The sequence below is a fragment of the Siphateles boraxobius genome, unplaced genomic scaffold, assembly GCF_051911475.1.
Source record: "Siphateles boraxobius isolate OS27281-9 unplaced genomic scaffold, OSU_SipBor_1 20, whole genome shotgun sequence".
Lineage (NCBI taxonomy): Eukaryota > Metazoa > Chordata > Actinopteri > Cypriniformes > Leuciscidae > Siphateles > Siphateles boraxobius.
Genome location: NW_027508811.1, coordinates 18,729,419 through 18,749,601, shown reverse-complemented (window position 1 = coordinate 18,749,601; position 20,183 = coordinate 18,729,419). Strand labels below are relative to the sequence as shown.

Here is a 20,183-nt window from a genome sequence, read left to right as displayed (position 1 = left end):
TGCCATCTAAGGTTCCTGCGTTAGTCAAATCCTAAAGTCTATCCCAGAATGCACTGTGTTGATCAGAAAAAAAAGACAATTATATATAATTGTATACAAAGTTAACAGAATGTCAATTATGTCCCAAATGCAACACTTAAAAAAAACTAAAAAAAACAAAAGAGCAACCTAGGTTCATTGGAAAAACTTGCCTCTACTTATATTTTTGCAAAACTCCAAAAATATGCCTATACATACAATTCACTGCAGTTTTCAGCTGAAATTAAACGCTAGAGGCAGTAGACATTTTACTTTGAAAGTGTTTTGAAATGTGAAAGAAGCATCGTTAAATGATTCATTCATTATATTTTTGTCAACACTTGAATGTAGATGTTTTATAAACAAATAACATTTCAAACAAAACATGAGAAAATATCATTTTTGTTAAATACTTTGTCCAGATTGGATTCAGAACAATGATGCAAAACATAGATGGAGTAGGTGAAGTCCATCAATATCCCATTGCTTGCAAAGTCGTGTACCTCTGGGTTCGATATTTCATTCGGCAGTTTGACTTAAATTGTGTTGAATAAATCCTGTTAGCTTAATTGTGCGTAAGCAATTTTCTATCCGCTCCTTCAGGTTTATGGTGCTGATATATATATATATATATATATATATATATAGATATATAGATAGATAGATAGATAGATAGATAGATGGATAGATAGATAGATAAGATAGATAGATAGATAGATAGATAGAAAAGTGAAAACAAGGAGAGCCAGATCAACTCAATGGTGGGAAAGTGTTGTGTCAAATGATGGCTCTTAACCCCCTCACACAAGCTCTTGTCAACACATGCATATTGTTGGTGCCATCTCTATTAGTTTAATGTTGTTTTTGTTTGTCTCATCAGTGTTACCACATTGTTGAGCAACTAATTGGTGCAAAAAAATTCAAGGCACATGTGTGAGCTGAACGTATAGAGTGTGCATGGTTTGAAAAATCAGGCTTTGCATGTGTTATGCTGACACATACAAACCGAAGTATACTTTGAGCTTTAGAAGGCAGCTGCCAATGTAGGCTGCAAACACAACAGCAAGGTGGCTTGTTGGGTTTTGGAACAGAGCACGTGAGTGTGTGTTGCTCCAGTCAAGCAGGTCCTTTGTAAATCTGTATGCATACACGCAGCTGAGGGGCTGCTAACGTAGGTTTACAGATATCCTCAGTATGACCTTTCTCAAGGCAAGACCTCTGTGATGGATTGCTTCTGAAACCTTTGACCTCTGTGGTATAATTTCTGGCCATAGGCATTTGTCTGAGGGTATGTGGTGGAGTGGTACACATTCATTTCTTCATTCACCGATTGGAGCTTTGTCACAGAGCTTTTAAAAAAAAAAGTACGGAATGGTTTTTGCTTGTAGGCTTTGCAAGTTCATGAAACAGAGTCAGGCACTGCAAACTTTGACAACACTTTAAATATAATCATTTATTATGGGCTGATATGGAGAACAAAGAGTGTGCATTGTGTTTTACATTGCTCTTACCTTGAAATATTAAACACCAATTAACATACACAACTTATTTCAGCCATTCCTTGCAAGTCAACAAACAATTTTACAACTGTTGTTTGATATTCTCTATGGCTTACGATCCCAGTGCGCGGTGCACACACTATAGGTTTACTACGGCCTTTGGCAACATTGGCTAATGTGTTTTTTTTTTTTAAATGGGAGACCTTAACGAGGAATATCAGTGAATGATTTAAAGTGTTCCTTTCAGTGCTGACAGTAATATTTAGCCATCATTAAATCCTCATAAAAAGCAGTCGAATGCCAGTGGGCCAGATGGTGTCTGTTATTTTATGAATCTTTTACAGTACCTTAGACAAGGAGGTTGTGGAGCCAAGGGAGTGTGAAAGAAAGGATGAGAGATTGTGTTCATTCTTAGCGAATTCCTCCCACAGTGTTTACTACAGTAGAGAGGCAACTTTCACTTCCACCTGGCGCTTCTCTACTGCACAATGTTTGTACAGTGTTTTGCAGCTCAAGTAAAGGCAAGGGCTTGTGGACTCTGTGGATTGTGCTGGTTCGGTTCTGGTGTCAGGGAGTGGTCATTTTTGGCTTAGGTCTGGGTTGGATCTGTGTGCCAAAGCCACTTTGTCTGATTGGACAAGTTTGCTTGGACAGCCTTGACTGGCTTTACACGTACTGGCTGCAGTCTGTCCAAATGTACATCACTACCACTAAAGCACTGGCCTTAAATCTGCTCCACCCGCTTAATTCATAAAAGTAGCAAATTAGGCCATTTTCTAATCACCAGCAGGCTTCCTGGAAATGTTCCTGTACAATTGCTTGTAACTGTTGGTCTTATGTTCTTCCTGCTGTGGATCCAGAGGGCAACCTTTCCGACCTGCTGCAGTGTGTATGAAACAAAATCAAGTAATGAACAGACTCTTTTCTTGACTTTATACTGCATAAAATGCTGTTTGTACTTGTATTATTTATTGGACTGTTATTATGTTTGCATTGAGTGCAGTGATTATGCTCATTTTGAATTGCACTGCTTTGCAAACCAGCTTTTCACTGCATCTGGCACTTTAAAGCCTGGTGCAACACTGTAAAATATATTAAGTTGATTGACCTTTACTGGCATAGAAAACCTGCTGAAACCGATTGTCTCAAAATTTACACGCAAAGTAGTTAATCACTTTTGAGTTGATAAAGCTAACTAAAACTTTGTACAGGTATTCAATTTGTAAATGCTCAATTTAAGTAAGATTTATATTAAGCATTAAGTCTTGCAATTTGTTGTTCATATAATACTAGATAAATCTCAAATTTCTCCTAACAGTATAAAGCATGGAACGGACATCATATATATATATATAAATAAATAAAACTTTAAGTTTTATTACTTTAAAATGTGTTTCAACCCAAATGGTTGAATTTGATCATCGATGGTCAGCAGCAAAGACAGTGGCTAATAAAGTGAGATTAAATCTATACATTATATTTGTGTTATTTAATATTTAATTATTGCAGGTTTGTGTAATATTCTGAGTTTGCCTATCTTTTTTTTCATCAGGGCTTAAAAACAGAAGAAAAAATCAATTGGTTCTCTCCGAACAGAACCAGTATTTAAACGTTTCTGTTCATGCGTCCCTTCTGTAACATAACAGTTTGATTAGAAAAAAATACCGGCTACTAATAATGGTATTTTTATACTTTTTGTTTGCCTATACTTTATAACGAAGCTTAAATATAACTTTATACAAGAGCTTGTGACTAAACCTCGTAACTCCATTTGATCCTCAAACTGTCTGCAAAAGCGCATTCGGTAGCTTTACTTGCCTCGATCATGAATTAAGTGCTGCACACATTTTGGAGACTGTCTCTGCTTGTTTGCAGTGCAAGGGTAAATAAAGTTCATTTCATTATTCAAAAAACGTGATGTTTGTAAAGGCAAATGTTTCATGTATTTGAGCAGCTGAGAAGAATGTCAGTCTGGTATTCGCCTTCTAATCATTGCCAACACAGCCTGTACATAGCACTTCATCTTTTATAACACAAGATTTTGGCCAAATGTATTAAACAACAGTAAAAACTGAGCATCCGCATAGGTACAATAATCTTTTAAGTTGTACAATAAACTGTAAGTTGATGAAAACATAATACTGAAATTCAGATGCCTTAGATTCCGTTAATGACTGACAAAACACAAATCTTTGACATTCGCTGGTGGAAAAACCTCATAACTCTATTTGGGCAAAATGTTAATATAATGACACGCTCAAGTGTCTGACCACACATAAAGCCACAATACTAACTTCGACTTATTCCGATACTCTTTCTTTCTTTCTTTCTTTCTTTCTTTCTTTCTTTCTTTCTTTCTTTCTTTCTTTCTTTCTTTCTTTCTTTCTTTCTTTCTTTCTTTCTTTCTTTCTTTCTTTCTTTCTTTCTTTCTTTCTTTCTTTCTTTCTTTCTTTCTTTCTTTCTTTCTTTCTTTCTTTCTTTCTTTCTTTCTTTCTTTCTTTCTTTCTTTCTTTCTTTCTTTCTCCCTTTCTTTCTTTCTCCCTTTCTTTCTTTCTTTCTTTCTTTCTTTCTCCGAGTCAACTTTTAAAGGGGAGAGAAGAAGCATTATTAGCTCTTTTTATGCAATATTTCTTGCAATGAGGGACTGAATTCAAGATGACACAGAAAACGGTTTTCATTTGCGTATCCTCTTGCCATGTCTTTCCCAACTCTCGTACCTCTAATTAGATTCAGGGAAAATAAACCCTAATTAAAATTGTAGCACTCTGGCTGAGAGGCGTTGAGAATCAGTGTTTTTTTCTTCTGCACAGACCTTTTGTTTTAATACAACCAACAGACTAGGTAGCAGATTGCCTCAGCACAAAAACATATTTTATTAAGCTTGCAATTAAAATGGGTTTGGTTTCCTTGTTACTGCATCTACTGTTCTCTACCTCTGCTCTATCTGCTCTTGTCATCCAGTGTTTCTTCGCTTTGTTTCTTTGTCTCCTGCACATTAGCTATGGGAGTTGAGCAAATATCCTGTGAGGAAATGAAATCTAGGAAGAGCCAATGATAACTATCTGGAGCAGTTTTATCGTTTGATAGAATATGAGTATCACCTTTAGATCTGTATAGGTGTGGACCAGGTTGATTGAAATCATTCATTGAATTACTCCAGCCAGAAATCTGTGTGGTGGCCTGTGTGTGACAGACTTTTTGTAATTCTGTGTGATTCAGAGGCCACTTGCAAAAAGCTTTAAAATTGATAAACAGGATAATGAAGGTTTTTAAAGACATTTCTCCCCTCATCTAAGCTACATCAGTTGTAGCTTGATGGGAATCGAGTGGTACTTATTTTCAATTCACTCCAATAGTGGTTCACACAGCATTCAAGGTGTATGATATAGTTAAATGCCAGGATGTTCCCATCCTTCTACAACTGATTAAACTACATATGCATGAAAATCCAGTTATAATGAATGAACTCTTTCTGACATTCCAGGACAATGTTTTGTTTATCACTTTTCCTAATGTGTCCATTAATTAATAATCCTGTAAGGGTTGCAGGAGTCTGAGATTAGCTAAAATCCTTTTTGTGTGGCCATTTGGCCTGTTTTCTGAAATGAAATTTTGTGTGGATGCAGGTGTGACCTTTGTTAAACAGCAGCTCGATCAGTACTGCACTCAAGAGTGCTGTTTGCAACCTGGCCACACTTTCTTGACTTTGCCTACTCTTTGAGTACTCTGTGGGGTAAATGCCACATTTACATATTAATGCTGTCTGTGGCAGTCTGTGTCGACTTTGAAAGTATGTGATGGCTTTTGAAACTGATATATATATGAGAAAAAGAAAGGACACCCTATTGAATTGTATGGTTTTATGTGTCTCAGATACATTATAGAAAATCATCTGGTCCTTGGCAGGTCTTAAAATTAGGTAAATAAACAACCTCAGATGAACAACAGCACATGACATATTACACTGTGTTTTTAAGCCAAAATGGAGAAGCCTTTTCTGCCCCTAGACTTGAAACGGATCGTAACATGTGTGACAAACTAAGTACACCCTTACTGCTTCCATTGCAGTCCTTCCAGAAAAATGTGTTTTTTTTTGTGATTGTTGCGGGCAAAAATCCTTGATTATGCGGCACGTTTTCTTAGAAAATGCAATGAAATATGTGGGATATTAATGCAATTTGATGCAATGAAATTGTGGGAACTTTCAAAAATTGCGGGAACTTGCAAAAACTGCGGTTTGATGAAAAAAAAAAAAAAAAAAAAGTGATTTCCCTCAACACCCTTTGCTCACTATGCTACTACCTTAATGTAAAGAGTGATTTCTTATTACTTCCTATGATAAGCAAGCATACTACATCACAGAAAGTGCTGGGAATATTTAAGTTCTCATCTTGTTTTATTTCAGACCTTAATAAACACATGGCTCAAACTTACAAAACATGATGACTCAAACAATTTCTGTAGCTTTACAAAAGGAATATGCTACAACTTCTGTAAAAATTTATAAATAAAATATATATATAAAAAAATTTGTGCTTCCTGTTTTACAGCTTTTACATCGAAGATATTCGCGTCGCGTAATAACGTCGCGTAATAACGTCACTTCATAACGTTCCCATAGCAACAGGTGAAAATGGCTGATCTTGTGTGAAGTAAACGCAATTTTTCAACTTTCTGCTAAGATATATGTGACTTTTTTGCAACAAAAATGCAGGGATTATGAAATCATGCAAGCTCCGCATATTTTGCGCGGAAATCTGCAATTTATGTGGCGAAAGTACTGCGTATTCGAAAAAATGCGGCCCCTGCATAAATATGCAGACTTTGGCTGATTATGCATTGAATTATGCGATCGTATAATCTCTTTTTTCTGGAGGGACTGCAATAGTAATTAAGAGGGTAAGTAGCAGTCAGGTTCGGCTAATCAAATGCATTTGATTTAACTGATCATCAGCAAGTAGGGATGCTCCAATCGATCGGCCAGAGATCGGTATCGGCCGATATTCACATTTTATGACTCGAACGGTACTCCCTAAACTTGGCCGATCTCACAAACCGATCACAATTTGATGACGTCAAAACGTGACAAGGTAGGCTACATGATGCGTGGGGACTTTAATGATTTGGCAGTCATGTCATCACCGGTGTGGTATTACTATGATGTGTCGAGAAACGGCTATTTGCCATGTATGTTTCAAAGGAATCTCACGTGGAGCAGCATTGTCCTCCAGAGAGATCGCCTTCTGAAGAATAGCTTCGCTCGCTCTGTCCATACAGCGCCGCTCGCTCAGAACGCCCGCAGTGACGCGCTGGTTAGGAAATATGTGAAATAAATTGGGCTGCTCGTGCACAACTAAAGTTTTCTAGTTGACAAGTAGTAGTTTATTTAAGCCATTAGTCTAATCACATATTTATATTAATTTAATTACTTAAATATATATATGGGAGAAAATACTAAACCATAATGAGCGGTATCGTAATATTGTCTATATTCCGCACATCAAGCGCATGCATAAAGCTTGCCACAAAGAACCGGCAAAAGTAATGTTTAAGTAGCATTATACATTTTAGTGTTTTCTGGCTGCAAAGATACAGTTGGAGATGTTGACGCCATCTTCGCAGTAGTGAACGCGCCGATAGAGAGAAATGCACACTTCATATGGATTTGACTAGCAGAGAGTACACCATTTCTTATCGATTTGAATGTTTTTTTTTTAAAGCATTTCAAGCTTTCTATATGTTCTCAGGTCTGTGAGGCAAGTCATTTATATGCTGAGTTTCGGTTCATTCATGAGACGCGCTCCAGTTCACGTGCGGGCGCCTCCGTATCCTATATTGTCTGCTATATTTCGCTTTTTTATATGTTTAATCCAGTCAATTGGTTGATGAAACATTGATTGAAATTAAGATACAATTTTTACGAAACGAAATTCACTTTAAAGAATGGCTTTATACAAAACAAAACTTAATTAAGTGGTCAAAATCATATCTGACCCATTCCAAATGTCTCCTGATATATTGGGCATCTTATGATCTTATCTTACTCATCTCATGCGGTTCCTTTTTCAAATAATTCCCATAGATGAAATAAAAAAAGAACATTATATTATATAAAACAAATACGAAATGTATATTTACGTTTATAAGTTATATTTAAAGGTCAGACCACTCCGCTTTTCTTACTTGTGTGGTCTATGCATCTTTGCGTGCATATGGGGGAGGGTGCAATTTTCGAATATATTCGAAATATTTTTGCTTGAAATGCCCATCCCTTCTAATGAGTAGCATCAAACTACCGGTACTCCAATTTGGTCTTTTAGGAGTTTAAATTATTTATTTATTTATTTAATTTTTGTCCTGCTCAGACTTGTATTGGACAAGGTTTAAGTTATATCATAATTCTCTATTTTAGGTGATTAAATGTTTATGTTGTCCTCCAAAGTTTACTATTGGACAATGTTTAATTTAACCTTGTGGGCTGCATCAGACTGCTCCATTTTGTTTGTATTTATCTTTGTCTTATATTAAGTTTAAGCATCGGTATCGGCCGATCACCATGACAAGAAATCGGCTATCGGTTTCGGCTGCAAAAATCTTGATCGGAGCATTCCTATCAGCAAGTGTGACCAACTTTATAAAAGCTGAAGTTTTGCTGATTATTATTATTATTATTATTATTATTATTATTATTATTATTATTATTATCATTTTCTGCAAGGGTTGCAAGGAGGAAGCTGCTTCTCTCTAAAAGGAACATGGCTGCACGGCTTAGATTTGCAAAGTTGCATCTGAACAAACCACAAGATTTCTGGAACAATGTCCTTTGGACAGACAAGACCAAATTGGAGAGGTTTGGCATTAGTGCATAGCGACACTTTTGGCGAAACCCAAACACAGCATATCAACACAAACACCTTATACCAACTGTCAATCACTCTGGTGGAGGGGTGATGTTTGTGGTTGTCTTGCAGTCATAGTGCCTTGGCACCTTGCAGTCGTTGAGTCGACCAAGAACTCCTCTGTATACCAAAGTATTGTAGAGTCAAATGTGAGGCCATCTGTCCGACAGCTGAAGCATGGCTGATATTGGGTCGTGCAGCAGGTCAATGATCCTAAGAACACCAGCAAAGCTACATCAGAATGGCTGAAAAAGAAAATAAAATTGCAGTGGCCCAGTCAAAGTCCAGACCTCAACCAGATTGAAATTCCGTTGGCCTTAAGAGAGCTGTGCATAAACAAATGCACACAAACCTCTAAGAAATGAAGCACTGTTGCAAAGAAGAGTGGGCAGAAATTCCTCCAGAACGATGTGAGAGACTGATAAAGTCATACAGAAAAGGATTACTTCAAGTTATTGCTGCTAAGGTGGTTCTGCAAGCAAATTAATCAAAAGGTGTTGTTACACAAATAATGACACAGTGTAATGACATCTGTTGTTGTTCATCTGAGGTTGTATTTACCTAATTTTAAGCCCTGCTAAAGGGTGTTTTTACCTAATTTTAAGCCCTGCTACCATTTTTTTTATTATATGCTCCTGACATACACACACACACCCAGTATAAATATATTAAGAAACATATTATTTTAAACATACATTATATGGGGGCCGTGTAACAAGGCCTCAAAAGTCAAGCAATGGTCTGGATCTAAATGCAGATAAAAAGGTGTTTAATGGTTCAAAACGTGATACATGCATGACTTGACCGTGAAACACATGATACAGTATGAAGCGTAGCTCTTGACATTGACCCGTAACACTATGAACTATAAAGGCACATGCACACAAAAAATAATACCCCAACACATGGACTGAACACATGGTTAAATAACTGAGAAAAAAATAGGATAAAAAGAGACACCAATTTCAAAATAGTTTTTAAAAAAATCAATTATTCTATTCAACAAGACAGTGAACACATTTATAATGTTAATTTTTTAAAATAAATGCTGTTCTTTTGATTCTTCAAATGAATCTTAAAAAATGTTTCACTGTTTCCACAAAAATATTAGGCAGCACAGCATTTCAGCATTGAAGATAATAATAATAAATTTACTTGAGTACCAGATCAGTATATTAGATAGATTCCTTTAACTGTTTTTTTTTTAATTAAACAAATGCAGCCTTGAACATGAGACTTCTTTCAAAAACATAAAAATAAATAATAGCGCCCCAAAACATCTGAACTGTAGTGTTTTTTTTAAAAGTGACAGGGTATATTTGGGGTGAAATGGGAGTGATTTCTGAAGTTATTTTGATATCAGTGATAGAAGGTCCTGTGAAGGTATGCCCTATGACTGTTTTTTTCTCTCTCTCTTTTGCAGACTTAGAGGCGTCTTTGTTCACTTTCACTAGACAGGACTGCACTATGTTGTGTTGGCGGTATCATGGTGATGCAGTGATGAAATGTGTGGTGTTAATCTCTGCTGCCATCATTAGTGGTGCAGTAGTGAAGCTGTTAGATGTCTCAATCTTTCCTGTGCTCAGTATATTGTTGTTCTGTTATATAAGAATCTCATGCTACAAAACATCTTGTTAACAAGGGGTTGTTAACGGTGTGTATGTACTGTGTGTTTTCTTGACACACCTGCGTGTGTATATGCACATTGATGCCTTTACTATCAGGAAAGCCTGTATAATGTAAAGATAGTCTTTGGTTTCCTCTCCCTAGCTGATTAACTGACCATGAGTGCGGCTAATTTCTGAATTAAAGAGCGTGTAACGAGCCGAGAGTGTGTCCGATCTGGCAGCCTGGGAGAAACATATGCCACAGAGCTCATGTAACCTGGAAAAACACGTACAGCTCAAAACACACAGATGTCTCTGTCAGTAAAAAGGGTCGGTTTACATAGTGCTTTGTACACTACTGCTGTGGATTTCACTTCTCACCAATAAAATATCTCTGCACTGATATTAAATTCTGGGCGATATTGGCACATTTCCTAAATCAATGAAAAATAAACTAAAAAACTAAAACAATTGTTTTAAATAGTAAAAGTGAATCATTTTAACAATGTTAATACATTATCAGTTCTTCATGAGATTAAAGTGGATGTTAGGTGTTGGCAAAGGTAGAATACACTACTGAAAATTGATTTAAAGTGACAGTAAAGACATTTATAATTTTGCAAAAGATTTCTGTTTTTAAATAAATGCTGCTCTTTTGAACTTTCTATTCATCAAAGAATCCTGAAAAATCATCAGTTTACACAAAAATATTAAGCAGCACAACCTAAAATGTAATAACAATAATAAATGTTTCTTGAGCACCAAATTAGTATATTAGAATGATTTCTAAAGGATCATGTGACTGTAATGGCTACTTTGCTATTAAGGGAATACATTATATTTTTTAAATATTTTAAAATAGAAAATATCCATTTTAAATTGTAATAATATATTACTATATTTTATATATATAATATATAATTTAATTAAATTTAATATATAATTTATGTATATACTATATATAAATAAAATTGTCATGATTTTGTTTCATGTTCAGTTTCATGTCTGTCATGTGATCCCCTGTTCTAGTCATGTGATCATGTGTTCTGTGTTGTCATGTTGTCATTGGTTCATTGTTTCATTGGTCACGGACTGTGTCCCTTGTCTTGTCATAAGTCCTTGTGTATTTAAACCCTCAGGTTTTAATGTTTGATCACATTAATCCATGTAAATAAACTGCACTTGGGTTCTCTACAAACCTGCCTTCAATGGACCAACATTGCAATAATTCAAATTAAATATTTTTATTTTACTGTATATTTGATCAAATAAGTTCAGGCTTGGTGTGCATTAGATGTACCTTTAAAAAAAAAAAAACGTACTGCCCCAAATTTGTGTACTGTGGTGTGAATGTAAAAATAGAAGATATATTGTGCATCTCTAGAATAAAATATCAAATGACTAATAATCTTATTATAAGTTTTAGGGTTGTGACGTAATGTTTTATAATGATATAAATGTACTCTGTGTATCTAATAGCTTTTGATGTTATTTTCAATTACGTTTATATATATATATATATATATATATATATATATATTATTTATTTGCATGTGTGTTTTTCAGCATGTGACGAGTGGACAGTTCTTCCAAATCCCAGTCTTCATCGTGATGTCAACCGTTTTGGACACACAGCTGTTGTCAGTAATGGGTAAGTGATGTGGACACTTTCCATTCACTGATACCATCAGTATATGCACTCTTCCTGTGCCCAGGTTGTTATTTTTTCTACTTAATTTAATTTAGTTAAACAAATCATCATGGGTCGGGGGAAAAATCTAATGTGTGGCCTTATCCTCTCATTTCCTTTGGAAAATTGTTTTGGCAATACAAATGGATCGAAATACAGAAAAGGTCTGTTTTCTCTTCCACTCAGCTCAATGTACGTTTTTGGTGGTTTCTCTGGTGTGATTCTGAATGATGTGCTGGTGTATAAGCCTGCCAGCTGTGAGGCCTTCCTGGAGGTGGATCTTTGTCAGAGCGCTGGTCCTGGTGTTCGCTGCGTCTGGATCAAAGAACGCTGTGTACCCTGGGACTCCAGCCATGCTAATGACAGTGTGCCTGCCTCCTTATGCCCTGCGCGCACCAGTAAGAACCTATCATTTTAAAAGCTTATGTTAAAACTCCGGCTATGAAGAATTACATTTATGGAGCTGGTTTTGAGTATTTTCACCATACATTCACATTGAATTACTTTCTTATTCACAAGAGTCAGTAAAAGTGGGTCTTGCATGTCACAGAACCCTGAAGGGGTGTGTTTTGTGGTACAGGTTGGCTACATTATTCCACCTAAATCAAGGATATTTTACAAACATAAATGAATAAAAACACAACATTCCAGGAAACTAGGTGCCTGGACTTTAAAGTAGTTTAGTAGTCATTATACAAAAATATTTGACCACAGAGTACTGTGACCAATCAGTATAGAGAATTTCAGCGGGCCATATAATAAGATAAATGAGGTGCCAGAATACACTCTACTATTTAAAGTTTTGGCTCAGCAAGGATGTTTTTAATGTTACAAAATATTGTAACATATTTTCGGCTGTTTTTTTCTCTCAGAAAATAATGGCCAATAACAGAAAATTACATTTTCGCTCGATCATTTTTAGATGCCGAAATTTCGGTGCATCCCTAATTGTAATAACATTATAAATATTTTTTTTATTAAATAAATGCAGAATTGATGAGCATAAGAAACTTCTTTCAAAAACATTGAAACATTTTACAGACCCCAAACTTTTAAATAGTTGTGTAATTTATAAAATGCAAGTGTTATAAATGTTTACACATCCTTTCATCTTGTGGTAATATCTATACACCTGGTCTACTATCCTACATAACCATCCCAGTGGGGTGAAGTTCACTGCACATCTCATTCAATTGAGTTGGACTGTTAGCTTTGTATGTCAAACACACACCTGTAGAGTATGTTTCCTTCCAATAAATCCTCTGTCAGCAGATTATTGTTAAACCACATATAATCCTATTTACACTTGATACATTGTTCTGCTTTACCTTGATGGTGTGCTGCCTGTTTTCCACTGGGTAAATCCTGCATGACTGTGGAAATGCCTGTTGATAATTGACTGAACAAAAGGTCAGTCGGCGCATAATAATCTCATAGCGATGTAATTATGATTGCGATGAAACTAATCTCCAGTGATTGTGGATACAGATGTTTTTTTCTTTGGGCAAAACTGGACCTGAGAGGATTACTGCAATTACTACATTGAGTTTTGTGTTTTATCAGAGGTGGATTGGACTTTAATTAAGTAATGGAATGACACACAAGTTCATGATGGATTATCGTGTATTTTGTGCATCTCAGAGACCGGCAATCATGCAGTTTATCATTGTACGTAAGCACTATTTGGGTGGTTGCTCTCTGTATATACCTGTACACAATAATATCTGGACTTTTTTCCTATACACTATGTATGTTCCTGATATTATGTGTGTGTATATAATATATACTACTACACTTTCATTAAAAAGTTTGAGTTTGGAAGACTTTAGATGCAGAATAAGACATTAATATGTGCTTTATAAGTTACTAATAAATAACCAATGTCCTTGAAATATGCATGCTGATAAGCAACTAATTGGACTCGAAACTAAAGTGTTACCAAAAATTCAAAAGAACACTGTTTATTTGAAGTAATAGAAATCTTTTGTAACATTATAAATGCCTTTACTGTCACTTTTTATTAATTAAAAATAAATCTATAAAAAAAACAGACCCCAAACTTTTGAAAAGTAGCATATATATAATATTCTGTTTAAATTAACACATTCACATCTTTTTCCATAGATCATAATGTTAATCAGGGGCGTCAGTTGGGTTGGTGGCTGCCATACCTTGGTTGCCCAGTAAGTGCTAAAATAGTTAATTATAAATAAAATGAATCAAGATATACGTGATTAAATTAGTTTAAAAAAAATACTAATTCAAAAATAATAATACATTGACTTGGTTTTACTATTATAGGCCTACATTATTTGCTCTAACGTTCAACGACAACCTGAGCATAACAAAGATATTTAAATACACACATACTCTTCTAAGGTTTAAAGACTTGTGTTTTATATATATATATATATATATATATATATATATATATATATATATATATATGTATGTAATATAGCATCAGCGACTTTTTATAGTACAAAATTGCTGTCAATCAAAAGGAGATTCAGTCTTTCGACAGACCATCCAATCATCACGCAGAAGCCCGGAGTCCAGGCCCGCCTGACATAATCGCAGATTTATCCAATGACTGTCTAGTTTCGAAGCACTGAAAAAAAACCTGTTCAAAGCAGCCTCATTAAAGTCAATGGATGCTAGGCTTCAAAAGGGCACTGTGACGCTCTGGGAATGTACGAGAAGGAAATGGAGTCTGCTATATGTAGCTGATTCTGAACGAACTCATCTTCTAGATGAACGTGTTCTAACGCATTTTTAGTCAATAAAATGTTAACGCAATAGTACATATTTGACCATTAATTTTTTAACATTATAGGGGAAGCCGAGCTAAGAATAAGAAATCCCCACCGATATAAATATGATATATATATACAGGTCCTTCTAAAAAAATTAGCATATTGTGATAAAGTTCATTATTTTCCATAATGTAATGATAAAAATTAAAATTTCATATATTTTAGATTCATTGCACACCAACTGAAATATTTCAGGTCTTTTATTGTTTTAATACTGATGATTTTGGCATATAGCTCATGAAAACCCAAAATTCCTATCTAAAAAAATTAGCATATTTCATCCGACCAATAAAAGAAGTGTTTTTAATACAAAAAAAGCCAACCTTCAAATAATTATGTTCAGTTATGCACTCAATACTTGGTCGGGAATCCTTTTGCAGAAATGACTGCTTCAATGCGGCGTGGCATGGAGGCAATCAGCCTGTGGCACTGCTGAGGTGTTATGGAGGCCCACGATGCTTCGATAGCGGCCTTAAGCTCATCCAGAGTGTTGGGTCTTGCGTCTCTCAACTTTCTCTTCACAATATACCACAGATTCTCTATGGGGTTCAGGTCAGGAGAGTTGGCAGGCCAATTGAGCACAGTAATACCTTGGTCAGTAAACCATTTACCAGTGGTTTTGGCACTGTGAGCAGGTGCCAGGTCGTGCTGAAGAGTGAAATCTTAATCTCCATAAAGCTTTTCAGCAGATGGAAGCATGAAGTGCTCCAAAATCTCCTGATTGCTAGCTGCATTGACCCTGCCCTTGATAAAACACAGAGGACCAACACCAGCAGCTGACTGTGGGTACTTGACACTGGACTTCAGGCATTTTGGCATTTCCTTCTCCCCAGTCTACCTCCAGACTCTGGCACCTTGATTTCCGAATGACATGCAAAATTTGCTTTGCTCCGAAAAAAGTACTTTGGACCACTGAGCAACAGTCCAGTGCTGCTTCTCTGTAGCCCAGGTCAGGCGCTTCTGCCACTGTTTCTGGTTCAAAAGTGGCTTGACCTGGGGAATGCGGCACCTGTAGCCCATTTCCTGCACACGCCTGTGCACGGTGGCTCTGGATGTTTCTACTCCAGACTCAGTCCACTGCTTCCGCAGCTCCCCCAAGGTCTGGAATCGGTCCTTCTCCACAATCTTCCTCAGGGTCCGGTCACCTCTTCTCGTTGTGCAGCGTTTTTTGCCACACTTTTCCTTCCCACAGACTTCCCACTGAGGTGCCTTGAAACAGCACTCTGGGAACAGCCTATTTGTTCAGAAATTTCTTTCTGTGTCTTACCCTCTTGCTTGAGGGTGTCAATGAAGGCCTTCTGGACAGCAGTCAGGTCGGCAGTCTTACCCATGATTGCGGTTTTGAGTAATGAAACAGGCTGGGAGTTTTTAAAAGCCTCAGGAATCTTTTGCAGGTGTTTAGAGTTAATTAGTTGATTCCGATGATTAGGTTAATAGCTCGTTTAGAGACCCTTTTCATGATATGCTAATTTTTTGAGATAGGAATTTGGGGTTTTCATGAGCTGAATGCCAAAATCATCAGTATTAAAACAATAAAATACCTGAAATATTTCAGTTTGTGTGCAATGAATCTAAAATATATGAAAGTTTAATTTTTATCATTACATTATGGAAAATAATGAACTTTATCACAATATGCTAATTGTTTGAGAAGGACCTTATATATATTTTTAAAAAATCCTGGACTGCTGCGCACTCGCATGAATGTACACAGGACTGCAACGGCCAACGCTGGATATATATTAAAAGGATATGTGCAAGCAGGAATTTTTTTTTTATATATATATCTTTTTTTTTTTAAAAGATAAGGCTTTAAAACCACATCAATTTGAATTGGCAGTTTTTGTGTGTTAACTGTCCCAGAGACAGTCACAGAAAAACAAGGTGTGAAGGGGTGAATAAACCTGAGTGTAATTTTGTTTTCACTCATATTTCTTTTCTCCCATCCTTCTAGTTCATTTTTGTCCTGGATTTTCTCATTGTTTATCCTTTGAAATGGTTCCAGACAAAAGCCAGTTCCTGTGTGACATCTCTTTCCCAGAAATAATGATAAAAATGATAAAACAAACTAAGAAAGAGAAAACATCCTCCCAAAAAGAAAAGAACAGGAACAACAGTACTTATGTGTATTATGGTTATTCATGTCTAAAATAACCAAATTCACTGTCAGGACAAATGTATTTTTCTCTGTCCTTGGCTCTTCCCCTCAATTTTCTGGTTTAAATTTCTCTGTGCCCTGTCCATATCCACCTCCGCTGTTCAACTTTAGCCCTTACCCATGTGTCATTGCACACACTCATTTTTCACCACAGTTGTGAAGTGTTTCACCTTGAGAGCTCTGATTCAGACCCTTGTTACCTCCAATTTTTGTTTTATGCTAATTAGTAGATATTTTCCTTGTCTCTGATGCTAGTGTTTTTAAACCACAGATGGAGCTGATAAGCAGTGTCAGCAGTTTTCTGACTGTGCTTCCTGTACGGCCAACACCAATGACTGCCAATGGTGCGAAGACAAGAAATGCATCCCTTCTTCAAGCAACTGCACTGTGGTATGTCAAACAGAGGCATAACTATTAAATGGATTTAAAAGCATTTATAGCAATTTAAAAAAAACATTTCTCTTTGCCGTGTCATGTTTTATCTGCATTCAGCTTACAATTGAGCTTGCCCGCCACCCTCGAGGTCCTCTGTACCTCAACCCTCCACCTGCCATGCTGTCTGATCACCAGCTCTCTATTTGGAGACCCGGTCTGCGCAAAACCGTCCAGGTATGCAGTAATATATCTTATGATAAGATTGATTGGCTTAGAGAATTAGCACCTGTAACTTCTTGATTTCACTTGTTTCTTCCTCATATAAATGTTAGAAAATGCACCACAATGTTGTACAAAACTTGCTTGTCACATTGAAAATATATAACCAGAGTATTTTACAAATATATCTTTTCCATCATCTTGATTTTTAGTCTGTGAAGAACTATACTAAATGCAGTGTTCGAGGTGAGCAGGTTTGTACCAAACTGGCGAACTGCAGGAGTTGCTCGCTTAACATCAACTGTCAGTGGGAACCACAACAACAGGAATGTCATGCTCTACCTGGTGAGCGGATGGATGGATGGATGGATGGATGGATGGATGGATGGATGGACTGACAGACAGAATGACAGAGCATATGCATGTCTATATAAACAATAAAACAGTGATTAAAGTAGACATTTCTTCTGTTTAACTGTTACAACTTCAGATGATGTCTAGGGTAGAGGTCTTCAACCCTGCTCCTGGAGAACCACTGTGCTGCAAAATGTATTTCCAAACAGCTTCAACAGTTGGTCAGTTCTGTTTGATTAGATTTGGAGCTAAACTTTGCAGGACAGTGAGTCCCCAGGAGCTGGGTTGAAGGCCTCTGGTCTAGGGTATAGGTGCAACATCTAACATGATCGTATTTGAGTGTTTGTTTGGCAGAAAGATAAGATAGAAAGGCAAATATGATGCAGAGAACGTATTGTATACATTTGAAAAAAGAATAAGGAATTAGAAGTATAAAGAATAATACAAATATATACAATATTTACAATGGCAGGATGTTTCTGTATTTGCCTAGGTAGTGTACTCACCTTAACCTAGTGTGCCTAATACAGCTCAAAAATTCTTTGAACTGTACAAGGTTATCATTTATGACATATCTTTTTGTAAGAAATTCAACAAGGACATATTAAATTGATCAAAAGTGATAATGAAGACATTTATAATAATACAAAATAATTTGTAAAAAAATAAATGCTGTTCTTTTGAACTTTCTGTTTATCAAAGATTCCTGAAAAAAACATATCATGGTTTCCACAAAAATATTAAGCTGCATAGTCATTTTCAACTGTTATTATTATATGTGAAATGTTTCTTGAGCACCAAATCAGCATTCTGAAGGATCATGTGACACTGAAGTCTGGAGTAATGACTGCTGAAAATTCAGACCTGCTTGTCTTCACACAAATAAATTACATTTTTAAATATATTACAATAGAAAATACATTTTAAATTGTAATAATATATCACAATATTATTGTTTTGTTGAAGTTTTTATACATCACTCGAAAGCAACTTTTGAACAGTAGTGCAAGTGTCAAAAAATCGCCACACTTGTCTCTGATGGCCCTAGATTCAAAACAGCACAGGAAAGTGATCCATTCTTTTTTTTTTTACTCAGAACACCAGGCAGTCACAAGCACTGTCTACCTGTTCATTTTGTGCATTCAGGTTTTTTCAACTATAAGTTTTCTGATGATCTTTAGAGACCAAGATTTTGGAAAGGGTAAGGTTAGGAAAACTTCTAAAATTGTTTTGAGCAAATAATATGCGTTTGTGTGTCTCAGACGCAGAAACAATGGAAGCGCATTTTCACACTCTGAGAGCATCTCTTCCTGTTTGATCTGATCTAGTTTGAGAGCAGGAAGTGATTCTGTTGTTTGATGTATTAACATTCTTTTGTCTCCCTTGGGGAGAAATTCTTCTCTACAGGCCCACACATTGTACCTATGCTCAACATTTTCCAGTCTGCAGTAAAGACACACACACACACACACACACACACACACACACACACACACACACACACACACACACACACACACACACACACACACACACACACACACACACACACACACACACACACACACACTCAATGGGTACATTCCATAGACATAATGGTTTTTATACTGTGCAAACTGTATATTCTGTCCCCTAACCCCTACCCCCTAAACCTACCAATCACAGAAAACTTTCTGCATTTTTACATTTTCAAAAAACATCGCTTAGTATGATTTTCCTCATGGGGACCAACAAGGATTTCAGATATTGACATCTTTGTGGGGTGGCTTTTTTTGTCCCCATAACGTAGGGTTTACTAGGACCGCGCAGACGCATGTTTGTTTTACTATATTATTGAGGACATTACATAGACTTCGAATGATTTAAAAAAATAGTTTAATGATATGTTCTGTCACCTAACTCAACCTCTACCCCCGTGTGTTTGGTTAATGGAGCAGGGATAAAGGGGCACAGTGACTGAGGTGGTACATTTGTGGTTTGAGCTGGTCATTCTCCCACAGTCTCTGTGTCCGATATCAGGATGTTCTCAAGGACATGAGCTAGAAAGAACTTCACTGCTCAGCTGTCATATTCCTGACTGATAGCTCAATTTGTAAGCATACATACACACACGGACAACTTTGTCTGAAAAGGACATCAACTCTGTAGTGAAAACATGAGTATATCCAACCATGTAAAATGAAATTTGGAGACCTTTGGAGCTGGATGGTACATCACACTGAGTTCTGACCTCGACTAGAAGGCCAATTGCAAGTGCAGTAATTATTCAAGTTTGCTGAGCTATTTATCCATTTATGGCTGTGTAGCCTGTCAAAGAACCCAGAGTTTATTGTCCTTTTTCCCTTTTCTGTGCTCTGTTTTTTCACTCTTCTTATGACGACCTTTATCTTGGATTACAATCAGCCGCATTTTACAAAATATGCCCTTGAAATGAAAGGGACAATGGTTATTTTACGCTATTTTTAGTACTGTGTGGTTTTATAATTGACTGTGCATTTCCTTTTGTTTTGCTTTTCAGGAATTTGAGGGGTTTGTGTGGGTGTATGTG

General features: G+C 36.4%; 1 protein-coding gene across 4 annotated transcripts in view; it reads left to right on the top strand.

The window, feature by feature from the left end:
- Positions 1-20,183, top strand: part of atrnl1a (attractin-like 1a) — a 274,652-nt gene that overhangs the window by 64,302 nt on the left and 190,167 nt on the right. For 3 of the 4 annotated variants that reach the window (XM_077237252.1, XM_077237253.1, XM_077237254.1), the window contains exons 11-15: positions 11,590-11,674; positions 11,900-12,111; positions 16,959-17,077; positions 17,180-17,296; positions 17,494-17,626. In XM_077237252.1, coding sequence (XP_077093367.1) covers positions 11,590-11,674; positions 11,900-12,111; positions 16,959-17,077; positions 17,180-17,296; positions 17,494-17,626 — 666 coding nt within the window. Of the gene's footprint in view, positions 1-11,589; positions 11,675-11,899; positions 12,112-16,958; positions 17,078-17,179; positions 17,297-17,493; positions 17,627-20,183 lie in introns of those variants that run through there. The other variant, XR_013205966.1, reaches the window with a different exon arrangement.